Source organism: Hylaeus volcanicus, chromosome 6 (assembly GCF_026283585.1).
Source record: "Hylaeus volcanicus isolate JK05 chromosome 6, UHH_iyHylVolc1.0_haploid, whole genome shotgun sequence".
Lineage (NCBI taxonomy): Eukaryota > Metazoa > Arthropoda > Insecta > Hymenoptera > Colletidae > Hylaeus > Hylaeus volcanicus.
In genome coordinates, this window is record NC_071981.1 from 22,978,123 (window position 1) to 22,991,619 (window position 13,497).

Consider the following 13,497-nt stretch of genomic DNA (forward strand, 5'->3'; position numbering starts at 1 on the left):
CGTTCGTATGATCTCGATGTAAATCACACTTTAATATTTATAACTCGGTGTAAATACAACATACTATAAATTTTGTTGAACGAATCTTTAAACTTTACGGAATTAACCATAGTAACGAGTACAGGTATTAAAACTCCATTTTAAAACAAAAAAAGGTAGCCCGCGAAGTGACCCTTGGCATCTTTTTTCTCCCTTAAAACTGGTTACTTTTTGTCTGAATAATTTTTCAATACGACTTCAAATTTTACAGAAATCGCGTCGGTCACCTTGTAAGAATTACCCTGTATATCGTTTCATTATTGTAATTTACACAAGGAGGAAGAGTGATACAATATAACTACAAAAATTTGTAAATGTATTCTTACAGTCTTATATACAAAGATTCTTTAACTTTATAAATTATTTTTTTTTTAATGTATTCTCCATTTTAACATTATCCTAGAATAAAATAAAAAACTGATTTTAACATAACATAATATAACATAAGCAATTATTAATACAAATTATTTAATAAAATTATGTATTCGCGTATTCCGGACGTTACTGTAGTAATGTACACAACGAGGAAGACTTATATCTCGTAGATTACAAATTATATATTATAAAATAATTCATTCGTTTGTAAAAAAAAAATAAATTATTCACCAGATGCTATTGTGTGCGCTGCAGAAATTAATGTATCGTGAACTTCTCTAGCATATGCAACTTGTGCTCTGACGGTCATTAAAAATTGAGGATAGGTCAAAGCAGGTCCTTCTTGCACACCCACGGTATCTGTACGTGTTGGTATGACGGATACTGGTAGGTAGCGTACAGCACTGGAATTCTGTGATAAACACTCTATAGAAGTTTTCAAATGTAATTCTATTTGATCACAGATAGAATAAAATTCTTCCATATTTTTATTAAAACGGTGGTCGGGTTGGTCTATACCCTTAAGAGATCCGACATCTACTAAACTATTTTGATGCAATGTATGTGCTGCAGTTTTAAGGGCTATGGCTAACGTTTCTCTTAACGGACCAATCAATGATTTAACTTTAGAAATATTGTCAAGTTTTTCCTGTGCTTGTTGCTGCTGTTGTTGTTGCTGTTGTTGAACCTGTTGCGGCTGTGCTTGCTGCGGGTTTTGAGGAAGTTGAGGATTTACAGACTGAGTCATCTGTCCTACCCCGATCGCTCCTGGTTGTTGAATAGGAGGAATGTTCATATCAACCCTAATTATATTGCAATTAAAAGAAATTATACTATTATATTAGAATAAATTTCACATAAACATATTCTGTATGTTTACATAATATTAATAATTGCAGAAATGGCATTAATACGCAAACTGTTATAACGGATCAATTGTAACCTTAAAGTGCGATTCAATGGAGATTATTAATTCACCGCTTATTAATGTTAAATTTATTTCGATGAGTTCCAGTATATCTTTTTACATTGACATGAACGAGAAAGCGACAAATGTACATGGAATTTTACCTATTTTGTTACAAAATATTTGTAGAATACATAAAATACTTTACTACGTTCAAACTGATTCCAACCATAGACTAGTTATAGTACCATCCACACGAAGACTGTTTAATTTCATTACAGTCCACCTTAATCTGAAAATACAGAAACAGAACATCAAAGGTTCCAAAAGGTTCTGATAAGAATAGTTTCTGTAAAACTACCCTGTGGTGGAAATATCAGGAAATATCCTTCGAAAAAGGTCATCGCTCATTAAGCCGCTCTTTGAGCGGGTTTTAGTATTTGTGGCGCCATCGGTGGCAAGACGCCCAAGTTTGTAGTGAAAATAGTTTCCACCGTTTCTATAAGATGGCGCCAACGATATTTTTTAAACAAATATTCTTTATTTTTCATAAATGCATAAATAATATAATTCCTTGCTTCATAACACTACATTACACTAGCTAATATGTTAAATTTATCATCTTTATAAATATTATAGTTATTTAATACAGCAGTAATTATCGACCCCTTTTGTTAGTTTTGTCCACTACAAACTTGGGCGTTTTCCCACCGATGGCGCCACTACTACAAAATCCGTTCACAGAGCTGCTTAGTGAGCGGTAAACCTTTCTAAATGCACCCATTGAAAACATTCTTTGCGTAATATCACAAATGGTCACAAAGTCACGAATATTTACTACAAATCGTGAGGTCTCACAAAGTTTAAAGTACCTTTCAGTTTGGAATGAATACTTTTTTAAATTTTAATTGTACAGATGAAATAGTGAGTAGATAACGATCATAAATTTCGTCAATAAAGTATACACAGAATAGTGAATATTCTATTCTCAGACAAATAAATGCATATTTGGTATAAGTTTATTACTCTAGCACAATTTTTTATTTTATTTGTACAAACTATTACAGTTTAATATTAATATATTTTCCTCATATTCCAGTAAAATTGAAAATGCAACGGGAAGAAAAGCAATTGGATTCTGCCTTGGAGGCTATTATTATGAGAATAAACGACTTAAAAACAGCTATAGCTGCAATGATATTCAAATTGGAACACGAATACGAAACGTTAAATTGGCCTAATTTTCTTGATAACTTCGCACTTATTTCAGGACATGTAAGTAATATTACAAGACAAATTTCAGATTTTATTTTTTTATGATTTATTATAGATTATATTAATTTAAAATACTGATAAAGAATAAAAAAACAAGTAACAAAAGAAATATAAATGTTTTTTTTAAATTCTTGAATGTAGTAAAGTTATACAATTAAATTTTTTATATAAATCTGTTTAATTACAACTAATTTTAATTAAAATAAAAAATTATAGTTAACTAGCCTCTCAAAAATTCTTGGTCATGATAAACCACCAAACTTGAGAAACCTAACAGTTCTACCATTACGATTATGTCCTGAAAAAGATGAAGAACTACTTCGATTAACTGAAGGCAGAATTTCTACGTTTGCTCATGACCTAGTACCAGATTATCTACGCACTAAAGTGGAGCCTCAAGCTGAACAAAAAATGATACAGCTTGAAGCAAAAGCTGCAAATTTAAATTATGAAACTTCACATGTAAGATAACATATTTTTTATTTATTTTCTACATATACATAAAAGTTGCCTATGAAATACTATTTACAAATTCTCTTTTTTTATAGTGTATGTAAATACATCTAAAAATTTAAGTCAAATCACTCTCAAAAATATTTTAAGACACGGATACAATTGTATGTCTGTATTGTGTAATTGTAGAAGCTTAAAGATAACTTAAGATGTTCTATTTCTCTGTTAATGTGCTAACTAAACAACAACTAGGACTGCAATGTAAGCTACTATCAGCTAGCTTTCAGCTTCTATTAGTTCCATTCGCTTTGGACTGAAATTGAAATTGAAAAATTATATTTGAATGGTTTATTTGTGAATTTTTATTAGATTTTATACCGATGCATATTTTAAAAAACTAAGTATACAACTATATAGATACATTTATACATGTTCATATGTATAAGGTTATACACATCTTATAGTTATTATTTAATGAAAATGATTTTCCTTCAATAGTTTACAGCATTATACAAGCAAACTTTTGTAATCGGTCCATTTAGCGAGTGGAACACCAAATATCTTGTTTTCTAAAATATGTATGAATTTCATCATTTTCAGAAACAAGTGGCGCAATACACAAAAGTTATTAGTCATATATGGGATATAGCGAACAAGGCACGCGAAGAATGGGAAAGCGAAGCTGGATCTAGAGGAACTCAAGCTCAAACTAGTAGTACAGCTGATACTCATGCTCTTGTAGCAGCTGTGGGTATGGGTAAAGGTCTAAAGGTAAATTTCATTATATGTATTTATTTATTTATTCCAGTACGCGTATATTCAAGTTTGTTTATTATAGTCTGATTCTGTCCAAATGGTTCAGTCTGGAGTCAATTCCGTACCTAGCGGAATGATGGTTGGTAGGCCTGGAAGTCAACAATCTCCAGGACAGGGATCTCTCGGAAATCCATCTCGTAAGATATTTATTATAATTTATTTAATTTTATGCTAATAATAGTATTTTATAATTAAAATTTATATCTACAATCATAATAAATACATCTTGTACAATTACAGTGGGACAAATGAGTAAAGCTCCAAGTACAATAAAAACTAATATTAAAGCAGCATCGCAAATTCATCCGTACAGATAAAGTATATAAATTCGTCTATTTATAAAAACATACAAAAATATGTGTTGTAAAGGTAATATTTTATAAGCTTTATTATTTTTTCCAAGATACTATTGCATACGATCGCGGAGATAGTTGTTTGTTCATAACTGGAATAATTGTAGCATCTAAACCCTGTTCATGCATCCAACACAATCGATCTTGAAGAATGAACGACTCCGCCGGTGCTTGTAACATTAGTTGTAAAGCGGTATACATTTCTACAACTTTTAGTTTACCGCAATGATTTTTCCATAATTCTATCATCTTTTTCTCATGTACGTCAAGATTGGATTGTACATCTAAACAATATTAATTTAGTATGTTAATATTATTTATCAACGATTTATAATTGAATTTATAATGTACTTGTACATAATGTATATGTTTAAAAAATGTGTTTTGATACTGTGTAAATTAATAGAATAGATTGTAAACGTATTAAAAAACGTATTTAACTAAAATAATAAAGAATATTATTACCTTGTTCTTCGCTTTCCTCGCTTTCCTCGCTTTCCTCGCTTTCCTCACTTTCCTCGCTTCTCAGTGATCGTAAGATATACCTATTTAACGAATCTTTAATGTAAGTTTCGAAATTTAAACACTGGGATTTTCTTGTTCCTTTACGAGTACGTTTCTTAAGATAGAAACCATCTGAAATGTTTCTTTATCTGATAAATCAATGTCAAATTATTACTAAAAACAAATAAACAAGCACTCACTTTCATTTGCATATAATTGAAGAACTGCCCTTGCAAGAACATAAAATGAATGTTGACTGTGAGTTTCGACAGACATATCATTCCATCTATCCGCTGGTTCTTGGCACGCTAATCGTAAAAACGGTTGTCTTAAAAACACACCAATGTCAAAATTAGCATCCAGAATTGCGGATTTAAGACGATCAGATAAAGGGAAATTATTAAAGTATTGCTTTCCGGTATTTATTTTTGTACTTGTCGATATCGATAATTTATGGTAACAACAAGAAATCATAATAAAAATACGCGCTGCTTTCATATCGAGAAATATTTTCGATGCGTGTATGCTAAGATCACCACAAGCATGCAAGCCAATTAAACAAACATCTGAATTTTCTTGAAATTCGTTATGTAAAATAGTCTCTATCATTTCGACAGAGTTACACGTTAAATCGCAACAATAGTATTTAACGTATGCTAATGAATCAGGATACATTTTTGCTTGTCTGTTTCTAGCTTTATTTACATTTGCTTCATTTTTTTCTAATCCAAGAACTTTGTAATTATACAAATGGTATAATAATTGGCAAACGTATCCCTATAATGAAAACGTGCATGTTTGTATACAGACATGTTAAAATAGAGACACATCGCTTATATAAATGCGTATTTCTCACCAAACCTGCACCAAAATCAACGATAATTTTAATTTTATGTAATGCGCATTGTTTATGCACTAAATGTGCTAAATGTACTATTTCATGCTGTTTTTTGTCACTGAGTCCTATTTGGAAATTTTTCGGTAATATTGTTGATGAGACGGTATTTATAGGCGGTAATCTATCGATATATTTACATTTTTCAACAAAATTTTTTAAACTTTCTGGCCATCGTGGCTAAAAATGAAACAATATCCTGTATTTTATTGAAATAAATTTACATGAAAAGTAATTATATTTATTCACCAACCTCTATCGCTTTTTTTACGACAGTAGCGTTAAGTTCTTGATTTTCTAAAGCTTGCAAAGCATTCAACCAATCTTTTGGAAATGAATCTAGAATTCTTTTGGCTAATAAATCAGTAACTGGAGTGCTATAAAGCCATTGTGTTTCAAAAAATAAATTTAATGCATCCAGGAAATACTTATTTTGGTCGCATTTATTTACACTCGCCATCTAATATAAAAGAAGACAACTATAACATAACGCTAACTTTTATTCTTTAATTACAGGAACAGTTTATTCAGGCATTATGTATGTATAATTTGCAAAATTGTAATTTTTATAAGATTTATTGTATAAATTAATTACATGTGAAATGAAAACTTAATTATGCTGAATACTTTCATTTGACTGCTCGTGCTTGAGTTTGTTCTTCTTGATTTTGTATTATCCAATTCTCTGAGGTCCTATTTAGTAAATCATCGTTAACTGGTCCTATCAACGCACGACCTACTCTAATGTCGCTTTGACCAGGTTGTAAATATTTTTTAGCAACATACATAAGTTGATCTTTAGTTACAGCTTTTAATTGGTCCCTTTGTTCTTGAATATCATCGTCTGTTAAGTTACGCGTAAATTTAGCCATTCCACGATTACTCGGAGGAACCGGGGCATCGAGTTGTTGAAATATTCCCAATTTTGCTTCGTCGATATCGCTTTGCGGTAATGAATAATTTAACAAAAACTCATATGCATTATCAAACAAATTTAAAGTACGAGTAGAATTAGGATCTCTATAAGAGTAAAAAGTAAAGATTCCATCTGATGATAGCCTCGCACCACCGCCATAAGCACCACCTTTTTCGCGAATTTCTGGATGTAAATAAGCTGATGTGATCAACTTGGAAAGTACTCGTAAAGGTGCATAATCTGAATCTGTGTATGGAACCGTTAAAATTGCTTTTGCCGCATAATTTACTGTGTACGGTAATACGTAATGAATACCATTTTCTTCTATTTCGATATCTTGATTATCGGTGAAGATATATGTATCTCCAGTTGTGCCTTTCAACGACTTGTAAAATTCAGTAATACTATCCAATATGTTGTCTTTATTGCTTCCAGATAAATTTATCGCTGATCGCAAATGTTGTTTATTCAAAACTTGTTTAGATATCTCATGCATTTGATTTAATATAGAACTTAAATCGTGCATTTGGGCTATTTTTTTCATTCTCGAAACATATTGTAAACCTGATAAACTTTCCTTAAAATTAGTAACAGGTGAAACTAAACTGGCTGCAGTGCTCATTGCATATACATGTCCTGAATCCGCAATTCCATTGATCAAATCTGCTGCATTTGATTTAACAAGCGTTTCAAACCTCTGAATATCCGACAATTCAATATTATTAAACACCTCTGACCACAGTTTCCACATATCGGTTACATTATGATCTAAACAATATGATTCTATTAATATTCCTTCCTCATACTGCAATAAATTACTTTTGTGTTCGACGACGTGACTCATAAAATGTAAACCTCCAGTTTTTAATCGTATTAACTGATCAAAATTTCTGTAACCATAATTTTTCGTACCCATCCTTGCGATAATATTGTTAAAGAGCGGTATTAAACTTTTTAATTCTGCGCTTAAACCTTGCGTATTGAGAATTCCTCGATAGTAACAAACGTTATTTGTTGGTTCAACAGCTATTTGTAATGGAACACCAATAACTTTTGAATCTGTATGCTCATATCGTTCTACGCTTGGTTTTATGTCTTCCACTTTCAAAGTAGGAAGAACATTTACATCTTCTTTTTTCTGTTGTTCTTGGAGTAAAGTTTGACCATCGACATAAATTTGGTCTAATTCAGCTTTGGAAAGTTGTTGTAATTTTAAATCTAACAATTTACGTTCAGCAACCATTTTATCGTAATCGTATTGTTCGGATGGTAACATCGTTAGCGTTAATTTGTGAGTATTATCCATTAAATATTCTTTGACTAATTCTTGAAGGTACTTGGGATTTTTCTTCATTTCTTCCCTAAATTTCCTAATTGCTTCGTTAATTCTCATCGACTGTATAAGATTTCCTTCGTGATTCCATAATGGTGTTAAATTAAAAAGTAATTGTAACCCAAAGTTAGAAGACTGATGTTTTACATGCAGTTCAATACTATGCAAAACTGCTTCGATATGATCTTTTTCAAAGCCTTGTTCGATACTTTTTTGTACAGTTTCATTAAAGATCTGTTCTATTTTTTCAAAGTTTTCTTCCTTCACGCCAACTAAACTTACAACAAACATCGTGTCTTTACAATGAGAGGTAAAACCTGTTGTTGGACCAAAAGCAACTCCCAAACCTGATTCCACTAACGATTTATAAAATGCTGAATTCGGACCTTTTAAAAGAAGCTGAGACAGAATATGTATTTCAAAAGTTTTTTGTATATCGATTATATCATTGCACAAATAGGCAATACCTATGCTACCTTGTCGATTAGGATCCGCGATCATAGGATCTGGTCTACACGTAATATGTTCTTTTCTCGGTGTATTCCAACGTTTTTCTGAAGGAACTGCAGACATAGATGTATCAATTTTGTCTGTTAGAAGTAGGTATTGATCGTTAATAAATTTTAAATGATCTTCCAAAGGAAAATTGCCGTACGAATAGAATCGGCTATTAGAAGGATGGTAATAAGTTCGATGAAAATTAATCAAATCTGTATGTCTCAGATTAGGAATAACAAGAGGATCTCCTCCAGAAATTACCGCATATGTATGACTAGGTAAAAGGCTATTCAGTAATCGTTCGGCTAGTATGGATTGATTTTCATTGAAAACACCTTTCATTTCATTAAATACTACTCCTTTGAGAACAATGGGTGAATTTCTATCATTAACATCTGAGTGTTCTAACCTCCAGCCCTCTTGTTTAAAATCAAGTTCTCGAAGATTTGGTTTAAACACCGAATCCATATATACAGACTGTAAATTTCTAAAGTCTTTTAAGTTTTGTGTAGAAAATGGATATATAGTGTAATCAGGTCCTGTCATAGCATTCATAAAAGTGGCTAAGGACCTCCTCAGCATTTTGAAAAATGGATCTCTGCAAGGAAACTTTTCGCTACCACAAAGTGTAACATGTTCCAAAATGTGAGGTAAACCCGTAGAATCTTTTGGGGTAGTCCGAAATCCAACAGAGAAAACATTGTTACTATCGTCTCTGGCTAAATGCAAATATTGCGCTCCACTACTCAAGTGAGTCAATCGCACTGCAGTCAAATGTAGTTCATCAACTTTTGCAATTTCATCTACTACAAAGCCATGAATAATTTGTCCATTTTGAAATTTATTGAATTCATCTTGAGTTAAATTTATTTCATGTTTTGTAGCTCTAAATGTTGCATTCTTTTGCAAATGAAAATTGCAGTGCTTAATATATTGTTGCAATCCTAACGGACGCAAATAGGACTTCTGAGATAAATTCAATATTCTCAGCATTGTTCTGTAGTACCCCGGTATCTGGAAAACATCAAAGACATATAACCTAATCACGATATTCAACCAAAAGTAAATAATATACAATAAAAGAATTTTAGAAACTCTAAAATCTTACCAAAATCAAATGCCGAATACGTAAATAATAGTATGTGTACTTCGCAGAACAAATACTCGTATATTATTTATTTTTTGAGGTTAAAAGAAAAGACTCTATGTACATATTTACGTGACTTTCATTACAATAAGGCGGATGACATTTATTCATAAAGTATTCATAGTTCGCGTATTACATTCACGAAATCAGGAGTGTTATTTTACCTGATATTTATTAATAAACTTTATATAGATATTATACACTGCATAAGATTATTTGTGTTCGATTAAAAAATGATAAACATTTACCGGTTAAAATGAATTTATTCATTCTTAAGTCTAACCTTTATTCAGTGCTGTAATTGAAAAAAACGTTGCAGTTGGCCGCTACACATTAGGAGATTAATTCTTCATGTTGCGTATAAATTAATGAACTTTCTATGTAGTATCACGTTTTCTAGCTGTTTCTAGCCTCATTCGTCCACATTGATCACCATTCAAGATAATTCAAGGGCAGTCAAGATTGTACAAAATTGACGGAACGAAATTTCCTAAGTAATAGTGGCGCAATGGGTTCATCCAGAAAGGTCACCGCTCACTAAGCCGCTCTGTGAGCGGATTTTTTTCTACCAGTGGCGCCATCGGTGCCAAAACGCCTAAGTTTATAGAGAAAATAGTTCCTACAGTTTCTATAAGATGGCGCCACTGGCACCATTTAGAGCGATCACTATGTTTGGAATCGAAAAATTTGTAAGCTCACTTACCCACAGAGTGGCTTAGCGAACGGTGGCCTTTGTAGGAATAAACAAAGAAGGCATTTACGTTCTTTACCGCAAATTCGCCACCACTCTAACCTAAAATCTAACCATAACTCAGTCCATAAATTCTTACTTTCATGATTGAGATCTCTCTAACTCGGTATTCGAGGCCCTCTACAGCCTGCTAGAGCCCTCTAGCCGTGTAACCAAAGGAATATCGTGGAAGCTAACCAAACTCTGTCACGATGACATATTTTTCGAATGATTGGCACCCCTGCTTCGTCCCCCATCCTCTTCATTGTTGCTGTTTAGTACCATTTAGTACCCGGTGTGTTTGCGTTTTTCGTTGTTTCACGCGTACAAAGTTTCGCGGCGACAAGTTTAAGTAGTTTCACGGAAAAGTGTCGACAGATACTATTTCTGTGAACGAAGGAGGCAGAGGGGGTAGCAGGCGGAGAAGATGGAAAATTTGGAGGAGGTGTTGCAGGCGCTCGACGAGTTTCAGAAAATGCGTCCGAGCGAGATACCTCGAGAACTGGAAGACTATCTGTGTTGGGTCGCGAAAACCGGCGATCCTGTTTACCAATGGTCGTTGATCAAAACGCTTTTCAGAGAGAAACTGACGCGCGTAATGACCGATTTCTACGAAAGTTGCCCAACTCTCGAACTCGCGCCTTGTCCAAACGTCGAGCATTTCAATTACGACACTATGAAGAGCAATCTTTTAGAGCGTTTGGAGTCATTCGCGAACGCACCATTCACCGTTCAACGTATTTGCGAACTATTGACATCGCCCCGTAAAGAATACAATAGGGTGGACAAATTTATGCGCGCTATAGAGAAGAACATCTTGGTTGTTTCTACCAGAGAACCAGGACCGATAGCCAGAAGGAACGAGAACGGGGACAGCATGGTCAACGGATCCGTAGACGAAGATACTTCCGTAACGCAACCTCCTCAAGATGTAGAAATGGAATACTGGGAAAAGGACTGTCCTTCTACCGTTACAATTAGCGTACACACAGTTGAAAATGAAACACCTTTATTACACACTGTCATACCTACCACTACCGTAGTAAAGAATATATTTAGTACAGAAGAAACTTCTCACGAAAAAGTTGAAGTGACTTCCCCTAAGGTGGATATCGTGGGATCTAATTTTATACCGACTACCTCAGAGTTTTCTGGTGTTTCAAATCCGACATCTCAACCACAAACTCAAGACTTGCAGATAGGTCCCACCATACAAAACTTGTCGACCATAGTTCCTGAGGCTTCCGGGATTGTAGGTGATGTTCCGGAAGCTATAATGAACGAGGACACCAGTTCTCAGCCTAGTTTAGATCTGGAGAACGAAGAAGGAGACTCTACCGACTCCACACGGAAATTGCAAACTACCTTCCAGACAAAAGACTTTGGCTCGAATGAAAATAAGTCTTCGAAATTTTATGTAGATAATTCTAAGGTTAACGAAAAGGCAGAAGTAGGAGCAATACCAATTCACGTACAAGAAGGACCAACTAAAGCTAATGATGTATCGGGCGAATCGGACATCGACTCTAAAGTATTGTTAGAGAACAAAGAATCCGATAATCCAGTGGTTGAAAATCCTATAAATACTTCTACTGAAAATCTGGAGGATAGAACAAAGTTAGGTACAGAGGTAGAAAATATGCAAATAATTAACGAGACATCCGCTACGAATACAGAGGAGAAAGAAGCTCTGCCTCTAGATAACGATAGTATAGGAAATACGTCTTTAACGAATACCGTGGACACGTCCACGGATACTCTGCTTTTATCTTCTGGTAATGCAAGTTTGGAAAATACCGTGTCCGCAGATGTATCCGCAAATATGTCTTTGAATGTAGAAGATTCGAAAGATCAAAGTATAAAGACAGAGTTAATAGAAGATCAAAAACCTATAGTAGAAGAACCATGTTCTAAAGATGACGCGACGGAAAATTTCAGTCATAATCAAGAAAAAGACGGTTTGACGATAATGGAAGCGACAGAAGACGAGACCAGAGTAATAAAGTCTGTAATACCTGATTCGATTCCTACCGTCGAAGAACCAGAAGATGCGGAAGATGTCAACGCGAAACCAGAAACTACTACTCCGTTCGTTGAAATATCAGATAATTCCGTAAATCAAATTCCTACAGTCGTGTGTCAGCCAGATTGCGAAAATAAAATGTCCGATAGTAACGATATAACGGAATTGCAAGGTAATAATGTAGTCGCTGCTGCGCCGAAAGTCGAAGATAACGACATGGTAACGGAAACCGTCACAAATAGAAAGGATCAAAATGCGGTAGAATTAATGGATGTAGACGACGAAGAAACGTTATCGGTATTCCAGCAAGAAGACGAACCAATGGAACAAGAAACAGCGCATATATCTGAAAGTTAATAATGTGTAAGAAAGTCCTATTACTTTAAACGCTTGATTTTTATTTTAACAAGATGCAAAAAAATATGCAACAAAAAAACAAACATCTCTATTTAAGAAAATTCTCTATATAATTCGAATACGATTTGTACGAGTTTCCCTAAGCGATTCAACATATAAGACACTTAAGAAAATATCGTAATATTTGCAGAGAATTCTATAATCGTGTATCATTTACCGTTTCATTGACTTTGTAATTGCAATTAAATCAGGTAAATTTTTGTATTTACTTGTACAGAGACTTGTTCAAATGAATTTCTAAGCTCTTGTAGAAAACAGAACACTGCCTATTCCCCGAACGTTATACTACTAACGACCAGTTTTGACTATGATATGAGTTATAACTCAAATCAGTTTGTAAAAAGTTACGCCACGGATTTATACAAAGGAAGTTTCTATTTAGGGTATGGTTGGGCTTGCGACTGGAACGTATGAAATTCTAATGCGGCTCCTTACAAATACGATGTGTGATAGCTATGTAAACAAAGAAGCATTTTAAACATGCATCCTGTTGTAATTAAATTACTTTTAATTGGCAAGTATAGCTAATTGTGAGTACGACCTCAGACTTGGATCGCGTTTTATATTCAACTTGCCGATATTAAAATGGTTACGAAATAATTATCGAATTATTCGACTATTTAAGAAATTCGTCAATTTTGAAAACTTAACACTTGTTTGGCAAAAATTTTCACAAAGACAACAGAAAACTATAAATTTACCATTTATATCGAGCATAGACAGGATCAAAGCATAGATTCTGATTTATGATTTGTAATTTAATCGATGAACGAATGTTTTTGTTACGCGTATTCCCGATATTGAGAATGAATAACA

General features: G+C 33.5%; 5 protein-coding genes across 13 annotated transcripts; 2 read left to right on the forward strand and 3 right to left on the reverse strand.

The window, feature by feature from the left end:
* Positions 1 to 338: 338 nt before the first annotated feature.
* LOC128878853 (mediator of RNA polymerase II transcription subunit 29) lies at positions 339 to 1,700 on the reverse strand. Of its 5 annotated transcripts, none has more exons than XM_054127430.1 (3): positions 1,683 to 1,700; positions 1,486 to 1,613; positions 339 to 1,217 (listed from the first exon to the last, which is right to left on the reverse strand). In XM_054127430.1, exon 3 carries the CDS (start codon positions 1,208 to 1,210, stop codon positions 638 to 640), a length of 573 nt encoding a protein of 190 aa, XP_053983405.1. In that variant the 5' UTR covers positions 1,211 to 1,217; positions 1,486 to 1,613; positions 1,683 to 1,700; the 3' UTR covers positions 339 to 637. The 5 variants fall into 5 exon arrangements, with proteins under 5 accessions (XP_053983405.1, XP_053983407.1, XP_053983408.1 ...); XM_054127432.1 differs by having other exon boundaries at positions 339 to 438; positions 646 to 1,217; positions 1,486 to 1,694; XM_054127433.1 differs by having other exon boundaries at positions 339 to 1,182; positions 1,486 to 1,695.
* A 387-nt stretch (positions 1,701 to 2,087) lies between these two features.
* On the forward strand, positions 2,088 to 4,464 carry LOC128878736 (mediator of RNA polymerase II transcription subunit 8). Of its 4 annotated transcripts, none has more exons than XR_008457472.1 (7): positions 2,088 to 2,245; positions 2,421 to 2,596; positions 2,813 to 3,058; positions 3,650 to 3,820; positions 3,888 to 4,002; positions 4,106 to 4,234; positions 4,326 to 4,464. XR_008457472.1 is itself a non-coding variant. In XM_054127198.1 (7 exons), exons 2-6 carry the CDS (start codon positions 2,432 to 2,434, stop codon positions 4,180 to 4,182), a joined length of 774 nt encoding a protein of 257 aa, XP_053983173.1. In that variant the 5' UTR covers positions 2,088 to 2,245; positions 2,421 to 2,431; the 3' UTR covers position 4,183; positions 4,269 to 4,410. The 4 variants fall into 4 exon arrangements, 3 of the variants coding, with proteins under 3 accessions (XP_053983173.1, XP_053983172.1, XP_053983174.1); XM_054127198.1 differs by having other exon boundaries at positions 4,106 to 4,183; positions 4,269 to 4,410; XM_054127197.1 differs by lacking the exon at positions 4,326 to 4,464 and having other exon boundaries at positions 2,088 to 2,332.
* Positions 4,004 to 9,775, reverse strand: LOC128878734 (methyltransferase-like protein 25B). The gene is made up of 6 exons (XM_054127195.1): positions 9,760 to 9,775; positions 5,871 to 6,077; positions 5,579 to 5,797; positions 4,923 to 5,499; positions 4,684 to 4,854; positions 4,004 to 4,502 (listed from the first exon to the last, which is right to left on the reverse strand). Exons 2-6 carry the CDS (start codon positions 6,075 to 6,077, stop codon positions 4,255 to 4,257), a joined length of 1,422 nt encoding a protein of 473 aa, XP_053983170.1. The 5' UTR covers positions 9,760 to 9,775; the 3' UTR covers positions 4,004 to 4,254.
* Positions 6,098 to 9,996, reverse strand: LOC128878730 (presequence protease, mitochondrial). Of its 2 annotated transcripts, none has more exons than XM_054127191.1 (2): positions 9,795 to 9,996; positions 6,098 to 9,378 (listed from the first exon to the last, which is right to left on the reverse strand). In XM_054127191.1, the coding sequence occupies exon 2, from the start codon at positions 9,355 to 9,357 to the stop codon at positions 6,247 to 6,249; it is 3,111 nt and encodes a 1,036-aa protein (XP_053983166.1). In that variant the 5' UTR covers positions 9,358 to 9,378; positions 9,795 to 9,996; the 3' UTR covers positions 6,098 to 6,246. The 2 variants fall into 2 exon arrangements, with proteins under 2 accessions (XP_053983166.1, XP_053983167.1); XM_054127192.1 differs by lacking the exon at positions 9,795 to 9,996 and adding an exon at positions 9,473 to 9,690.
* A 483-nt stretch (positions 9,997 to 10,479) lies between these two features.
* Positions 10,480 to 12,811, forward strand: LOC128878733 (serine/threonine-protein phosphatase 4 regulatory subunit 2). Its single transcript, XM_054127194.1, has one exon. The coding sequence runs from the start codon at positions 10,669 to 10,671 to the stop codon at positions 12,619 to 12,621; it is 1,953 nt and encodes a 650-aa protein (XP_053983169.1). The 5' UTR covers positions 10,480 to 10,668; the 3' UTR covers positions 12,622 to 12,811.
* The last annotated feature ends 686 nt before the right edge of the window (positions 12,812 to 13,497 follow it).